General features: G+C 34.4%; 2 protein-coding genes across 3 annotated transcripts; both read right to left on the reverse strand.

The window, feature by feature from the left end:
* Positions 1–3,971: 3,971 nt before the first annotated feature.
* Positions 3,972–7,057, reverse strand: LOC112784673 (phosphoglucan phosphatase LSF2, chloroplastic). Of its 2 annotated transcripts, none has more exons than XM_025827964.2 (4): positions 5,931–7,057; positions 5,516–5,721; positions 5,013–5,183; positions 3,972–4,153 (listed from the first exon to the last, which is right to left on the reverse strand). In XM_025827964.2, the coding sequence occupies exons 1-4, from the start codon at positions 6,202–6,204 to the stop codon at positions 4,049–4,051; spliced, it is 756 nt and encodes a 251-aa protein (XP_025683749.1). In that variant the 5' UTR covers positions 6,205–7,057; the 3' UTR covers positions 3,972–4,048. The 2 variants fall into 2 exon arrangements, with proteins under 2 accessions (XP_025683749.1, XP_025683748.1); XM_025827963.2 differs by lacking the exon at positions 3,972–4,153 and adding an exon at positions 4,243–4,793 and having other exon boundaries at positions 5,931–6,994.
* A 6,081-nt stretch (positions 7,058–13,138) lies between these two features.
* On the reverse strand, positions 13,139–15,534 carry LOC112783895 (adenine/guanine permease AZG1). Its single transcript, XM_025826973.3, has one exon. It carries the CDS (start codon positions 15,273–15,275, stop codon positions 13,500–13,502), a length of 1,776 nt encoding a protein of 591 aa, XP_025682758.1. The 5' UTR covers positions 15,276–15,534; the 3' UTR covers positions 13,139–13,499.
* Between the last annotated feature and the right edge of the window lie 717 nt (positions 15,535–16,251).

The raw sequence follows: 16,251 nt of genomic DNA on the forward strand, positions 1-16,251 counted from the left end.
TTATGATGCATCTTTACAACTTATTTATAGTGATGTTTGGGGCCTTGTCCCTGTTGTCTCTCATCTTAGTTATCGATACTATATGACTTTTATAGATGCATTTAGTAGGTATACTTGTATTTTTTTGCTTATTAACAAATCTCATGTGTTATATACTTTTAAACAATATAAAAATCTCCTGAAGAACCTTACTAATTGTAAAATTATAGAACTCTAATATGATAATGGAGGTGAATATAAATCTCTTGATTTTTCTAATTTCATGGCACAAGAAGGCATTTCACATCGTTTTTCATGTCCTTATGTTTCTGAGAAAAATAGTTGTACAGAGAGGAAGCATAGACATCTTATTGAAATGAGTTTGTCTATGCTATCCACTACGTCTATGTCTTTAATCTATTGGGATGAAGCTGTTATTACCTCAACATATTTAATTAATAGATTACCTACTTCTGTTTTGGCAAATAAATTACCATATGAAGTTTTTTTACATCAAAAACCATATTATAATTTTTTTTAAAATCTTTTGTTGTTCTTGTTATCCATTGTTGCGATCTTATTCTAGCAATAAACTTGAATCTAGATCCCACAAATATTTATTTTTAGACTATGCCACAAATTATAAAGGCTACAAATATCTTGATTCTACTGGCAGGATTTATGTTTCTAGGCATGTGAAGTTTAGTAAAACTGAGTTTTCATATCTTGAATTATTTCACAAATCTTTTTCTAAGAATTCTTCACAGGTTCCTGACAGTAATGATTAGGCATTAAGCATTATTTGTCCTTCAATGCTTCATGTTTTATTATTACTAAATAATACTAATACTACTACTTCTATTGATAATTGTGCTGTTAATTCTACTTCCCAAAATGACATTGTTACTGCCAGTCATAATTCCATTGCTTTTGATACTAACAATCATCAAGATTTTGATACTAACCTTAACAGTCAGCATTCTAATTCTTCCCCCTTAGCTACTGATTCTCCTATTCCATCTCTTGAGCGAAGTAAAATTCCACATACTAAATCAAGTCAAATTAAAGAATCTCATAATATTCATCCTATGGCTACCAAGTTTAAAACTGGACATTCTAAACCAAAGACCTATACTGCTATTGTTAACAGTACTTCTCATGCAGATTATATACCAAAAACTCCCTAGGTTGCTCTTAGTATTCCACATTGGTATACAGCTATGATTGAAGAGTATAATGCTCTTATGAGAACAAACACCTGGGATTTAGTTCCCATACCACAAAATGCCAAAATCATTGGCTACAGATGGGTTTACACTATTAAAAGGCTACCTGATGGGTCTATTCAAAAGTATAAAGTTAGGTTAGTTGCTCAAGGGTTTCATCAGCAAGAGGAATTTAATTTTGAACAAGTTTTTAGCCTAGTTATCTGACCTACTACCATTAGACTAGTTTTAAAAATAGCCTCTCTAGAAATTGGGTCATTAGACAATTTGATTTCAACAATGCTTTTTTAAATAAAAATTTACAGCATATTATTTACATGTCCCAACTTATTGGTTTTGAACAACAGAGTGATACTCATGTTTGTAGGTTGAACAAGTCCCTTTATGGCTTAAAGCAAGCCCCAAAGGAATGGTTTCTGAAGTTAAGTAAGACCTTGAATCAGTTTGGTTTTAAAAGTGCTAATTATGATACCTCTTTATTTATTCGAAGAACAACAGATTCTTTGATTTATATCTTGTGTTATGTAGATGATATAATTATAACTGAAAATAATTCTACTCATGTAAATTCTATGATTAAGCAACTTGATCAAATTTTCTCATTGAAAGATTTAGAAACATTGAGTTATTTCTTGGATGTTGAAGTCCAACATACTGATGGAGTCTTACATTTGTCTCAAACGAATATATAACAGATTTATTGTCCAAAGTAGGTATGGAAGAGGCTTCTCCTATGCCAACTCCAATGGTTTTTTCTTTGCAGTTTTTGTCTTTATGTGCTGAAGCTTTTGAAGATCCAAAATTGTTTAGAACTATGATTGATGCCTTGCAATATCTTACCATCACTCGACCAAATCTCTCCTTTGCAGTTAAAAAATCATTCAATTCATGCATGCTCCTCTTCTTCCTCACTGGAAAGCTGCAAGGAGGATCCTCAGATACTTGCAAGAAATGAAGGAACTTGGCTTGGCCTTTCATAGATGCACTAACACAAGGCTTTATGCATTTTCAGACTCAGACTGGGCTGCTGACATTGAAGATAGAAGGTCAATATCTGAGTTTTGTGTCTATTTTGGGACTAATTTAGTGTCTTGGTCGTGTAGGAAGCAGTCTACTATAAGCAGGAGTTCTACAGAGGTAGAATTCAGGAGCTTGACGTCTTGTGAAGCTGAATTGGTCTGGCTGCGAAATCTTCTTCATGAACTAGATGTCCCTCTACCGACTCCTCCTACGATTCACTGTGATAACCTGAGCACAGTCCTCCTTATGCATAACCCAATCCTTCATGATAAGACGAAACATTTTCAACTTGAAGTTCAGCTCATTAGAGATAAGTTGAGGAACAACTCTCTACATATTGTGCACATTCCAAGTGCTGAGCAAATTGCAGATATCCTTACCAAGCCTTTATCTGATACTTCCTTTGAGAGATTGAGGATCAAACTGCGAGTTGCTCTTCGACCATACTCGAGTTTAAGGGGTGGAAAGGAGAGAAAAGATAAAGATTCTAAATTTTTATTCATAAAAGAATTAGTAAAATAGTAGAGAAGTAGTTAGTTTAGTTTTATTTGGTGGTATATTCTGTTTTGAGTGAATCTTGGTGTAGGGCAGTTATATATATCTTTGTCTTGTGTATATATATAAACTACTGTAACTTTAGTGAGTTGGTGTATTCATTATTTATTCTTTCAATTTTTAGCTTCTACCCTCTATTTTTCTCTTCTCTTACTTCTCTTTCTTTCTTTGGTGTTCTTCTCCCTCTCGTTCAAAATTCACAATTCTAAAACTTCTTTAAATTTCAATATATCCTTTCAATTTCAGTGAATATTTTTATTTAGTTTGAATCTTTTTTCTTATTTATCTCATTTGTTTACATTATGGTCTCATCACGAAATCTAAAATGAGAGTTTTTTACATCTTTAATCACTAAATGACAACTACAATAATTTAGGAGGTATTTATAATCTCTTATTAGGTTAAAATAAACAAAATCCTAAGTCCATAAACATAAAATCTAACTTATTAACTAAATAAACAAAATTAAAATACATCAAACTAAAATAAACATTCTACAAACATAAACTAATAACTTTTAAATAATATTTGAACTTTTCATATTACGAACATTTAAAATACATATCACTTTTAAATATTGTTGACTAATTACTGATAAAAAAACAATAAATTCTACTGAGTCTCTTGTATTTTCCGTAAATATAAACTGATGAGTTAGGTCTTTTACAATCGTCAACTACAATGTACAGAAACACAATATGTAGAGAGAAGACCATGTACAACGTACGCTTGGGGGAAGGAGGGGGGGGAGAATCGATTTTGTGCCTTGAAAAAAATTGAAGAAAGATAGATGTCATTCTCTTCTCTAAAAATTATAATACTCACTCCTCACCGTACTTAATTCTCAATTTTTGGTGTCGTGAATCTACAACAAAGTTTTTCATTTTCCTCTCCTTATCCTCTTCTTTCTTCTTCTTAAGGCGGTATTGTTGGAAATAGACCAAGTTTTCAAATTTCATACTATATAAATTGTTTTCATTTTTTTTATGGAACTCAATTGAGAGTAATAGTGTTGGCAAGTCATTAGTAGATATTGTGGTATGAATTTTGTGTAGTTTGATGTTATTTTATTGTGTGCAAGGGTTGGGTTTTGGTTTAAGTTTGTTCTGAAAGCTGCTTGAGGTTGCACGGCCTCTGGAAATTTCCACGGTCTGTGCACTTTCCAAATAGAGTTGCTGACAGGATTGGCTATTAGATCAACAAACCATTCTGGATTCTCATATATTATGATGAAGTCTAATACATTATTTACAAAATTGATTTATTTTTCATTCCATACTATACAAGTTATATATGCCTATGAATGTGCTTGGAAGTTGGATGTATTCCCAGTTTCGAGCATCATCATGACGTGATTGCATCTTGAACCAACCCTGCAAGTTTCCAGGATATGCATGAATCTTGTTAAATAGAAACCTCTCAATCATGACACAGAAAGAAAATAGAGAGCAAATCTAAGTGCTAGTGAGCGAATCTGAAATCTTTATTCATCTTGTCTGAGTCTATACACTGAAACTAGCTAGCTAGAATCAGTGCTAACTTCTATCATAACTGACCTGAACTACTTGTTATTAACTTAATAGCAGAATGCAGCTAGTTTTAATATGCACAAGCTATAACCTAGATATACTACTCCAGGCTGCATCATATACACTGAGCTATCACAAATATAGCATTGCATCGTTAGATCATACATCATATGTTTTTTACATGAGTTCATAACAGTTGGCACATGAATCCAATAGGTGATGTTTTGATCCAGAATGCAAACACATGGAACCAATTTTCATAACAGGAACACTTAAGTTTTCAAGTTCCACGAAGGGAGCGAACGCGATCTTGAATCAATTTCCTCTCCCAGTCTGCTATATCTTCAAATGCATGATCTGGAAGAGACTCAAATGGCTCCTTCCATGGATCATTCTTGGCCAAATCATTGGTAGCTCCTCGTATTGCTCTTTTATTAGGTCCACATGGTCTCTTTGAAGTTAACAACTCATATGCGGTATTTAGCTGTCACAAGAAAGATAACACATTCTTTTCTTGATAACTAAGATTTCTTAAGAAACTGTGAACTAATCTGTCATACAGATTAAAAATACCGTTTTTCCATAACATGAGCTAAACCTCATATCTAGCAAGAAAATTAGTGCAACCATAACATTACACTTAAAAATATCAAATTTGATAATCATTTCTTGAATCAAAGATAGGTGGAAGTTTAGAACTCACATTCATGTCATAGAACCAGAACAGATAAGCTATTGCCACCCCTGGTGCTCTCCCAAGTCCAGCAGTACAATGCACATAAACTCTTCCTTTTCCCTCTGAGATTGCCCATTCCAATGATGAGACTGCTTTAGGTAGAACATTTCGCAAGGAGTTTGGATCAAAGTCAATTGCCTAATAAAATAGATTTATAAAATATATCAAGCTGTGAATTATAATCCAATCTCAAAAAAGCAAGCAAAGCATTTAACAAACTCACAACTCTTTCAGAAAAAGGTTTTCTAACACATTTAAAGCGCCATGTCAATTGCACCAAAAGTATAGGGATCCTTGAGTTAGCCATACATTGTATTAACCAGTTAGGAAAAATTAAAATCTCTATCTCATGACAATGCCATTAAGCAAGATAAGTTGGTATTGTTGTATATACTTTCATAAAATTCAGAGCGGGTATTGTTTTCTCAACAAAATTGACTGAAATGCAGGCTTGTAGCTTTCTTACTTACCGGCCTCCTCATATGTCGAACATCGAGTTCATGACACCTCCTTGTTATCGACTTCAAGTCTATTCCCCAATATTCTACATCCTTATCCTGCTGCAAGTTCAGAATGTATGTCACACCCTCTTCCTTCTTGAGGTGATCGATGTCTTCCGGTTTCTGTGGTTGGGATCCCACAATGAGATTGTCAGTTATAAGTGTGTAATTCATACCTGAAATAATTCAATCACAGATTGCATCAGCAGCAGCAATCATATTACTGATGCTATGCATTTTATATAATAGACACAAATTAATACAGCAGTAACTGTTCCTTCTAGCACCTTATACAAAATGCAAGTAATTAACAAAGGAAACCCATCATTATATCAAACAGTTGGCATTCATAACTAACAAATAGGGAAAAAAAGAGGAAACTAACCCAGATCGTGGTGATACTCATAAGGATTCCTCATCATTCTCTTCATAGCAATATTGTAATCTTCCATTCTGTCCTTGGATTTAGAGGCAGTGGTATTGCTGGTGGAGGGTTTGTGCTTCTCATCAATGCCATTTTCTGATAGCTTCTTGCAGCATATCCGAGTGAATCTAAGAGAGTAGTTAGGAACCACAAAAGTGCATGGCGATTTGTACCTCCTAAGTACTTGTGTGTTCAACAAAGGAGATCCTGGTACTGAAGGAAGTGTTTCCATCATCTTCTTCTTCTAGTTGGTTTTTGTTTCTAAGCGAGATTATATATATGTCATATAATTGATGAAGCTTTATTTACTGAAATACCCTCCAATATATGAGGTGGCTGATGCTGTAGCAAACTAACTAGCAATGACACCAAGCTTGGTTTGTTTTATGGGTTGGGTCATGCTTACTATTTCTGGGTATATATTAAAAAGCCTGTTCATGACCAAAAACAAAAAAAAAAGCCTGTCGAAGAAAAAAGAAGGGATGGGGCATCTATGGATTTCTAGACTGCCACATCCGTTGGGTATATATGTAATTAGCAACTTTGGTTGGGTTGTAGTTAAATAATAGGAAGTAATGGGCAATGGTAGATGCTTGAGTAGTATGAAAGTGAAAAATTGAAAATTCTAAACCTGAATTTGGTTGCAGCGGATCAGGGGGCTACAGATAATATTCTACGGTTAATTAGAGGTATGCTTGGTTTGTTATTATCTGGAATTTGACATGCATTATTGTCGTATAGTTGCACTTATTTTCTCTTCGTATCATGATCTTTGTTTAATGAAGCAAGAGATATTTTCATCCGAAAATAAAAAAAAAATCCTTTCGTTTACCAAAAAAAGAAAAATGTAAAGAAAAAGGTGACTAAATGTATGAATTCTCTAGTCAGTAACAAACGTATGTATGAACATAAAAAAAAGGGATGTCTTCTGTTTCGGGTTGAATGTGCAGTCAATTTGTTGGATCAGATCCAAATAATTGTAATACTTACTCACTTGCAACAAAGATTGTCTAGTTGACTTTCCCTCATGGGTCAATTATATGGCACTAGCTAGCCACATGTTGTATACAGACTACTCGATCTACTCTAGTACTCTTGATGAATCATATCATTTATATAATGTATAAGGTACTACTTGTACAACAAATTGAATCTCCATATACAGTCTCTATTGTTTGAAGTTACTCACCCTCCAGGCATCCTATGTCATTTCACATTTACACACCTAAAAGTGGTTTTTGGACACAACCTAATTCAAATATCAAAAATAGAGTTATAATATTAAAATGCGAGATCTGTTTCGAAATTTCAAATAGGTATTTCTATGAATTATTTTCCCTTTATTTATTAAGTGAAATTTTAAATAACGTTGGGTCTTTTGATAATAAATACTGATATGCCGCTCATAAATTTTGGATAAGAATTCATGAATGTAATTCACAAAATACAACAATCTATGGCAGAGAATAAGGCTTCCCTTGACCCACATGAATGACATGCCATTGACTGCTTGTGGGTGACAGCTGAATTGAACAAGAATCTATCAAGTATCAACTCTACCTTAGCGTGTGCACTCTAATTATTATTATGATCCCATTCGATTAAATCCATTTGTTGAAGTGATAGAGCTTAAATCAAGGTTTTTAACGTTTATATTTTTGTAAGGATTTCTTAATCTCACTCTGTCACTTTCACATTATTAGTAGATAGATAAGGTATTCAATATAGGAGCGGGACTCAAAAGGTTTCTTTGCATTATAGTGCACCTAATCCCACTCTTGATGTTTACTTGTTTTGTGTTGTGTGCCAAACTGCCAATGCAATAAAGCTTTAGTCTTATTTGGTGCCACCACTGCCCTGTTTTCTCCGGCTTATTAATTATAAAACATTGAAAACCATATCTCTTTCAATGCCACTAATTCTTGAATGAGAAATTAAAGAAATGATCCTACATATGTAGCACAATTATATAAACGTGTAAACTTTTCATTTCAATGAGTGCAAAGTCCAGTGATCATTCCTTAGTCTTTTCATTATCTATATATAGGATTATTATTGTTACAAAAACAATTAAATGAGTCCCACTAAGGAGACAACGAAGGGGAGTGGATCCTCTCCAGTGAAAAAAAAAACTGGACAGTGAAAGATCTCACCTTTCATTCCATTCTCTCTCTCATTTATTTTTGGTCCCACTTGAAGAATTGAAGATGGGAGATTACACTGTATTCTCTCCAGTGACAAAAAAAATGGAGAGGATCCATTTCCGACAATGAAGTATGTATACAATATGTACAATGGACTGTTTATTTAGTCTAATATATATTAATAATGTAAATTAAACATTATTATTCCTAATTTTTAGTTGCTTTTTGTGATTTCTACCCCCAATTTATTTCAATTTTTTCACATTAACCCTCATCACCCACCATTACCTACCCTCCAAAAAACCCCATTGTTTATTCCGCAGAAAAACCCCTTTCTTCGCCGCTCTGCCGTGTGCGCAGCAACTTGCGTTCTACCGCTCTGTTTCTGCGCAGTGGCAGAGCTTAGTTCAGACAAGGGGGCCATGGCCCCCCCAAACTTTTTATAAAAAACTTAGTAGTACTTTTTCAAAAGATAAAAAATAGTTCAAAAATATTTTACTATGACTTAAAGTATCTAATAAGTTCAATAAACAACACTCCCTCTATCTTTAAGTTCAAATATAAAAATTAGATATTTTTTATTTATTTAATTTAATATTATTTTATATTTTACTATTTATTTAATTTAATTTTTTATATGATAAAAAATAATAGAATATTCAATAAGTATTAATATTATTGTATTTGTATAAATTGATAAAAAAATTCAATAAATATTATAAATTTTAATATTTGTTCTTCTAACTTTTTCTTTACATATTTTACAGGATATATATTCAAATTTTTATATAAAATAATAATGAAAAATCAAAGAATTGATACATTTTTTAAGAGGAAAGCTAATATTTAAGAAGGAAAACATATAACTTTTACAATATCAACACCTGTATATAGTTCTTCTACTTTAATGAATCATAAAGAAAGTGAGATATAACCTTCAAATGTTCAAAAAGTTTCATCTGATGACTTTAACATTAACTTTTTGGAACGAGATCTTGAAAAATAGCTTTAAATTTGACAATATCACCCAAACCAGAAAATGAGATTAGACGAGCTTATCTTAAATGGTCCATATCAAAAATATTTTAACAATTATTTTCTATCTGCCCCCCAAAATTTTATTTCAAGTTCCGCCACTGTTTCTGCGTGACGTGTAGCTTCCGTTCCTGCCGACTGGAACTGTCGCGCTCCGCCTCCTTGCGCCAACGCCCTCGCCGGAAGAACCACCGTCACTCCTCACGCAGCCGAACATCCGTGACCTGCAACTGTCAGCGTCGTCGACGTGAGTTGCAGCCCCGAACTCCGCGCTCACATCATTCCAGCACTGCTACTTGGGTCTTATTGCATTACTCGAAAAATAAACATCCACGAAGACTGAGAAAGTGAACATCCAAAATCATACAAAAACGAACATCCAATGTGAACATGTATAAATCATAACCAGCAATCATCGTCTACACCTAAGCACCCAAGAATAACCATCCACGTTCACAGAGAAAGTGAACATCCAGCGACATGAAAAAGGCACAAATCGGCTGTGATGGAGGCGCTGGACGTCCGGGTTATTGCGGTGCTGCGAGCTGGACTCACACATTATGCGCGTCATCCCTACGTACGGTGGCCTGTGTGGACGACGGCGCCAGTTGGAAGAGTGTCAGCGCGATGTCCAACGGCGACTGGTAACCATGGCGGTATTGTACCAATTTTTGCTTCGAGGAGAGAGTGAGAGAAGAGTTTACACCATATTGAGAGAGGGAGATAATCCTAATTTGATTCTGACGGGAATCATGATTTGATTCAAATTTTAAATGGGAAACTACTCAAAATTAATTAATTGCCATAACTACTCAAAATTAATTAGCCATAACGAAAATCATGATTTAATTTAAATTTTAAATTGAAAACTACTCAAAATTAATTAATTACTTCTAATTTAATTCTAATTTCAATTTAACCCCATTATACACATTATATAAAATATATATTGGCTCTTCGTACTTTTTTCAATTAAATTTTCAATATGACGTAACCTTTCATTTGCATGGATATTAATGTAGCAAAAACAGAGAAACATCGGCAGAAGTTTTACACTAGAGAACTGCTCTGAGAACTGAGAAGCTTAACGACTGGAATCATATAAGTTTCTTCGGTCTTGAGCCCACATTGTTTCCTATTAATGTTGTTTTTCCGAAACCTAAACCCTCATGAGAGAGTAGTTGATTTTATTTGATCGGTGTCTGTCACATAAACTAATTTAAATTGATTGAATGATTAATTCATTGATCTACTTAAAAAATATCAAAAATTTAAATTTTGTTATATATACACAGTAATTTATTGAGCAACAAAAACACTTGAATAAAACTCAAATATTTAATATACTAGTTCTTAGTTTTTACGGAATTCAGTAAATTTAACACTTTAACTCAGCACGCATGATAGGTGTACTAGAAAAGGTTAGTATTTTATTTTTATACATTTACTTTACAATTATTGATTAAACTATTATTCAACTTCATTTTACTTATTCAAGATAATTTTTAACTATAAATTTAAATAAATAAAAAACGTTAGAAGATCAATATTTTTTCGTATTTATTTTATGTTGAGTCGATATTATTTAATTTGTTTTACCATAAAAACATTACTCCCGTGAGATTCCTTAAATTAATATCTCAAATACCAATTTGAATAGAATTGTTTGCCGATAAATATAAAATGATGGAGGTAGGGTTTGCTAGGTTGTTGCCATTTATGACTATCACGTGCCTGTTAATTAAGAAATGGTGATTGGGTGTCATTTCATATGAGAATCTTCCCACTAGCCTCTTCCTATGGCAAACACTAACTAACAGGACTACCAACCAAACCAACCATATATTTTGCGTTGCTTTGAGAAAGGGGCAAAGTCTTCTGATCTTTTGGGCTATCGAGAGTTTGACACAAAGCCATGTATATTAGTTGTTGCAATTGCATGATCAAATGAGCAACTAGCTAGCCAAGAATATGTTCTATCCACTCCAATTTAATTTCTCATCACCTTATTGTGCATTTCAATCATCACACGGAATCTTAACAATCTAATGAAACAGGAATTCATTTGGGAATAAGAATTAAGTTTAGAAGCCAATAATCAATCTCATTAAACTAGTAGAATCATGCTGTCCTCTCGTACTTTGGTACGTGTTAATCCATTAATTTTTGCTTGATTTTATTGGCAAAAGCTTATAGCCAGCTTTGCTTAATTAAGATGAGGTCCAAGACAAGTGGATGGTCTATGTTTGCTTTATTAATTCTCCACTACAAACTGTCTACTTCTATTGCCTTGTCATGGTGACATTATCCTTTTAAGTGGTTGATGCCTTGATGGAAAATTAGAAGGAAATAGATTTTCAACAAAAGATATTGTTATACTTGTATTTTAGGTTTAAATAAATTTTTGTTCCTTAAAAATACCTGTTTTTCTTTTTGTTTTGGTTTTTATAAAATTAAGAATATCTTTATTTTAGTCTCTGCCATTAGTTTGCTATATTAAGTATTCACATGAAAGAGTAAAAATAACGACATGAATTAAAATAGAGATCAAAACCAAAGAATAACTATTTTATAAAAATAAAAATAAAAACTTATTTAAGTCCGTATTTTATTTAGTAACTTCTCTAATTTACTAATACCCTTCTTAATTACTTAGACCAGTTAACAATAAACATATGTAAATTAGAAGAGAAAATTGATGTCATATATTAGCTGAAAATCGTATTAATAGTTTTATTTATTTTAAATTGTGATGTATGGATACGAATATAGATACAGAACAAGACATCACATGAGATATATCGACACATAAATTTTAAAATTTTATAAAATAAGAAAAAATGCATGTATATAAAATATAAAGTATTGTTTAGATAAATTATAATAATATTTTGATATTTTATTGATATTAAAATATATATTAATTTTTTTAATTATTGTTAATGTCTTATTTTAATTATATAAAATATTTAAAATATTTATTATTTTAATAAAAAATAATATATATTATTTTTAAATTTATTTCAAGAATACATATTAAAAAATAAGAATAAGGTTGGACACCATGACACGTGATTTAAGTGTGTCCAAGCATATCCAAATTTTTTATTTATTTTTATTAAGATACGGTTGAATACAACAGACACGTGTGTCGATAAATATTGTGTCTAAAATGTGTCTGATATGCGGTTACGACAACTCGGCAAAATGTCCACACTTCATAAATTTTAATTAGTTGTGCATCTTCTAACACAAATCACAAAAGTTGCTAGCCCTAACACTCCTCTATATATATATATATGAAAAAGTATAGTTAAACCACTCTTAATCAACTAAAAATGGTCGAGTATATACAAACAAATTTCAATGATGATATAAATAACTTTTTCTCGATAAAACATGCCAGAACATTAATAATTAAGTTGCAAACAATTAGTAAGGCACTAACGCTTATAAAGTTCAATTGTGATACTAAAAAAATCACACGTTCATGCATGTGGAAACTTACCCATTAGTCACACCTATGACCTATGTATTAAAGGTGAAAATCTTTCGCCATTTTTTTTAATTTTTATAAAAATAAAATAAAATTCTTGAACGAACGTGTTGAGCAGACCAAAACAAATATGGTATTCATAAAATTCTTTGTTATGAAGTAGAGCATATGCCGGAGTATAAAATAGAAAACTATTAGCAAACAAAAAAACAGAGAAGGGTCAAAGATAAAAGAGCTTTCGGAATATACAATTAATGGAAACCTACCATGCAATTTGGCTGAATCCCAGTCACAATAGTAACTCCAAACAATGACGAAAATGAGTGAGACATGTTAGAGAAAACTCAAGTCCATCCACAATTTCCTCCTTTATTTTCTTCAGCTCGGAGAGAAAATAAAAAATGCAATTCTATATGAAAAAGTCTAAAAGCCAACAATTTTATTAAATTTTGACAAGTATGTAACTAGCAAAAAAAATGAATAATTCCACATTATTAGATAAAATCTCACACTATTAAAAATATCATTGATAATTATTTGATGGCTACAAATCACAAAAATTGCTGACCCTAACACTTCTCATTCTATATTAACACAAGCAAGAAAAAAGAGTAACAAATGTATACATTAACCATTAAAGGAACCAAAGCATGTATTCACAATAATAATCCCTATTACCAAAAAACTATAATGTATGCAACTTAATTGGACATTAATTGAATTCAAAAGTGGTTCTATTACCTAAAGGTCATAAGAAGACTACTTAGTGGTACTGTGTGAAAGCTTAGCTTCCTATCAAATTGTCGTATGAAGGAGAAGCTAATAAAAATAAATAAATAATCCAATAAAGCAAGCCTAAACATGATGTAATTGAAGCTCTTTAACAGAAGATCCATTACTTTGAACCCCAAGATTATGGGAATTGGAAGGAGGAGGAGAAGGAGGAGGAGCATTAGATGGTTTGAGAAAGAGGCCATAGTGACCTAAAAGCATCGAAAACCAGTCCCAAAGGTTCAACACAACGTAAGTGCCAATCCCACCAATAAGACCATAAGCAATGGAATACGTTAACGGCATCAGTAACAGCGTCACAAACGCCGGTATCGCCTGCCTCATATCATCCCAATCGATCTCCACCACCGATCTCATCATCAGCACACCCACCAGTATCAACGGCGGCCCCACCGCCCACGCCGGTATCGACGCCAACAACGGCGTGAAGAAGAACGCAAGAAAGAAGTACCCTGCCACCGTCAACGCCGTTATCCCCGTTCTCCCTCCTTCCCTTATCCCTGTTGAAGATTCTATAAACGCCGTGACTGGAGACGTGCCGAGGAGTGATCCCACGACGATGGACGTGGCGTCGGACATGAAGGCGAAGTACTGACCCTGGAAGTTGCCGTTGGCGTCGACGAAGCCGGCGAAGCGCGCCATGGAGTATAAGGTTCCGGTGGTGTCGAGAATGTCGACATACAAGAACGTTACGAGGGCTTCCCAGAAATGCCCTGTGTTTATGCCCTTGAAGCTCAGCGCTCCCGCGGTGCTCTTTATGCTGTGAATGTCGACAACTTTTTTGAAATATTCGTGGGCGGCGTTTCCGGCGTCCGTGTTTGGAAACGCCGTTACTTTCGTGTTACGGAACCACGATACCGCGGTTACGAATACGATGCCATAGATCATTGCGCCTTTTATGTTCTTCACCAGGCAGTAACCAATTATGATGAAGCCTACTAGGCCCAGCCACAGTGTTGGGCTTTCCATTCTGTCCCGGAGGCAGAATATGTCGCCGGAAACTGTGCCTCCAGGGATTAGGCTCACGGTTCCATTTGCGGCGGCGATCACGGGCGCCAGGGATGCCCGGGATGAGCTCGGGCAGCCCGCCAGGGTTACTAGTGTGGACGAGCTGTAACCGACCAGGCCTATTCCTTGGTTGTTTTGAAGCCCGATGAAGGCAAGGAAAAGCCCGATTCCGGCGGAGGAGCTGATCCTGACGGGCTTAGGGACTAGCTTGGCGAGCTTGGCTCGAAGCCCGATCGCCGAGAGGAGGAGGAAGATTAGGCCTTCGATGAATACTGCAGCGAGTGCGCTCTGGTAGGAGACGTTACCGGAGCCGTGGAATCCCACGACGGTGTAAGCGAAGTAAGCGTTTGTGCCCATGCCCGGTGCCAGGCCCAAGGGAAGGTTGGCGAAGGCTCCCATGATGACGCAGCCAATGAGGGAGGAGGCAACGGTGGCGACGATGAGATCCTTACGGGTCTTCTCCAGGCAGGCCGCGTAGCCCGGGTTTACCGGGTCGAACTTGCAGGAAACGTCGGGCTTCTTGATGGAGAGTGACGGTCCGGTGCAGTTAGAGAGTGGGATCGAAGGGTCGGAGCAGAGTGGTACGCAGTCGGAGACAGAGCACGTGCCACCGGAGTCTGTGAGGATGGAGGCGTTGACTGCGAGTATGTATGCCATGGTGAGGAACGTGGCGGTGCCGGCGCGGAGCTCGGTGGTGAAGGTGGTGTTCCGCTCTGAGAGCTTGAAGCGTTTGCCAATTCTGCTGTTTGCAACATAAGCGTTAATGCCGGAGAGAGGCTTAGTGTGGGCTTGGTGTTGTGGGAGCCCGGGCCTCTCGGCCTCTGTTTCCATGGGCTTTCCTGTTATTATTACGAGATTGCTGTGGTTTAATGATGTCAAGGTTTAATGTACGAAAGAGACAGAGGGTGAGACTGAAACAGAGGAATAGAAGAAGAAAACAGAGTCAGATTTCATTTCTGGCTTTGCTCTGTTCTTTTTTTCGTAGCGATAGATTCCTATAGGGAGGGGGAGGGGATCTTTTTTATACAAGTCATACAGTTGCCACAAAGGGTATCAAAATATTTTAATTTATTGAATTGTTTAAATATTTTCCATACCTGTACCTGTCAACCTATTAGAATTATTTTTGTTTGAAAAAGTCTAGGTAATCAATTTTGATATAAATCAACTTCTTTTTTATTTTTAATTTTAAAATTTAAAAAATTAAGATAATAAAAAACTTTTTATCACGAACCTATTTTTTAACTAATTAATTAGAGTTGGTTTCATCCTAGTTGATTTCTTAAGAAAATCATTTTTATCATCATCATTTTTGTAAGGGAAAAAATTAATTAATATATAAAATTATATTAAATTTTTTAATTTTAATAAAAAAAAATAATTTTAAAAATTCTATTTTAAATATTTAAAAAAAAACTTTTTATTTTTTAAAAATTACAAATACAAATTGATTTACAATTACATTTTCAAAAATATTTTCCTAACGAAGCCTTAGATGCACATTTCTTTCGTAGATTGATGTTCCTTAATAATAATAATAATAATAATAATAATAATAATAATAATAATAAATGGGCTCCATTGATTTCCATATAACAGATATTTAGGATTAATACTCAAATTCGTCCCGAAAGATTACGCGATCTTTATTTTCGTCTCCGAATGATTTTTTTAATTAAATTAGTTCCTAAAAGATAAAAAAAAATCAAATTAGTCCTTCTGTCAGATGGACGATGACGTGGCACGTTAAGTGCCACGTGGCATGATGACATGGCACGCTACGTGACAGGTCAACACTACGGTCAAC

Source organism: Arachis hypogaea, chromosome 20, assembly GCF_003086295.3.
Source record: "Arachis hypogaea cultivar Tifrunner chromosome 20, arahy.Tifrunner.gnm2.J5K5, whole genome shotgun sequence".
NCBI classification, from domain to species: Eukaryota; Viridiplantae; Streptophyta; class Magnoliopsida; order Fabales; family Fabaceae; genus Arachis; species Arachis hypogaea.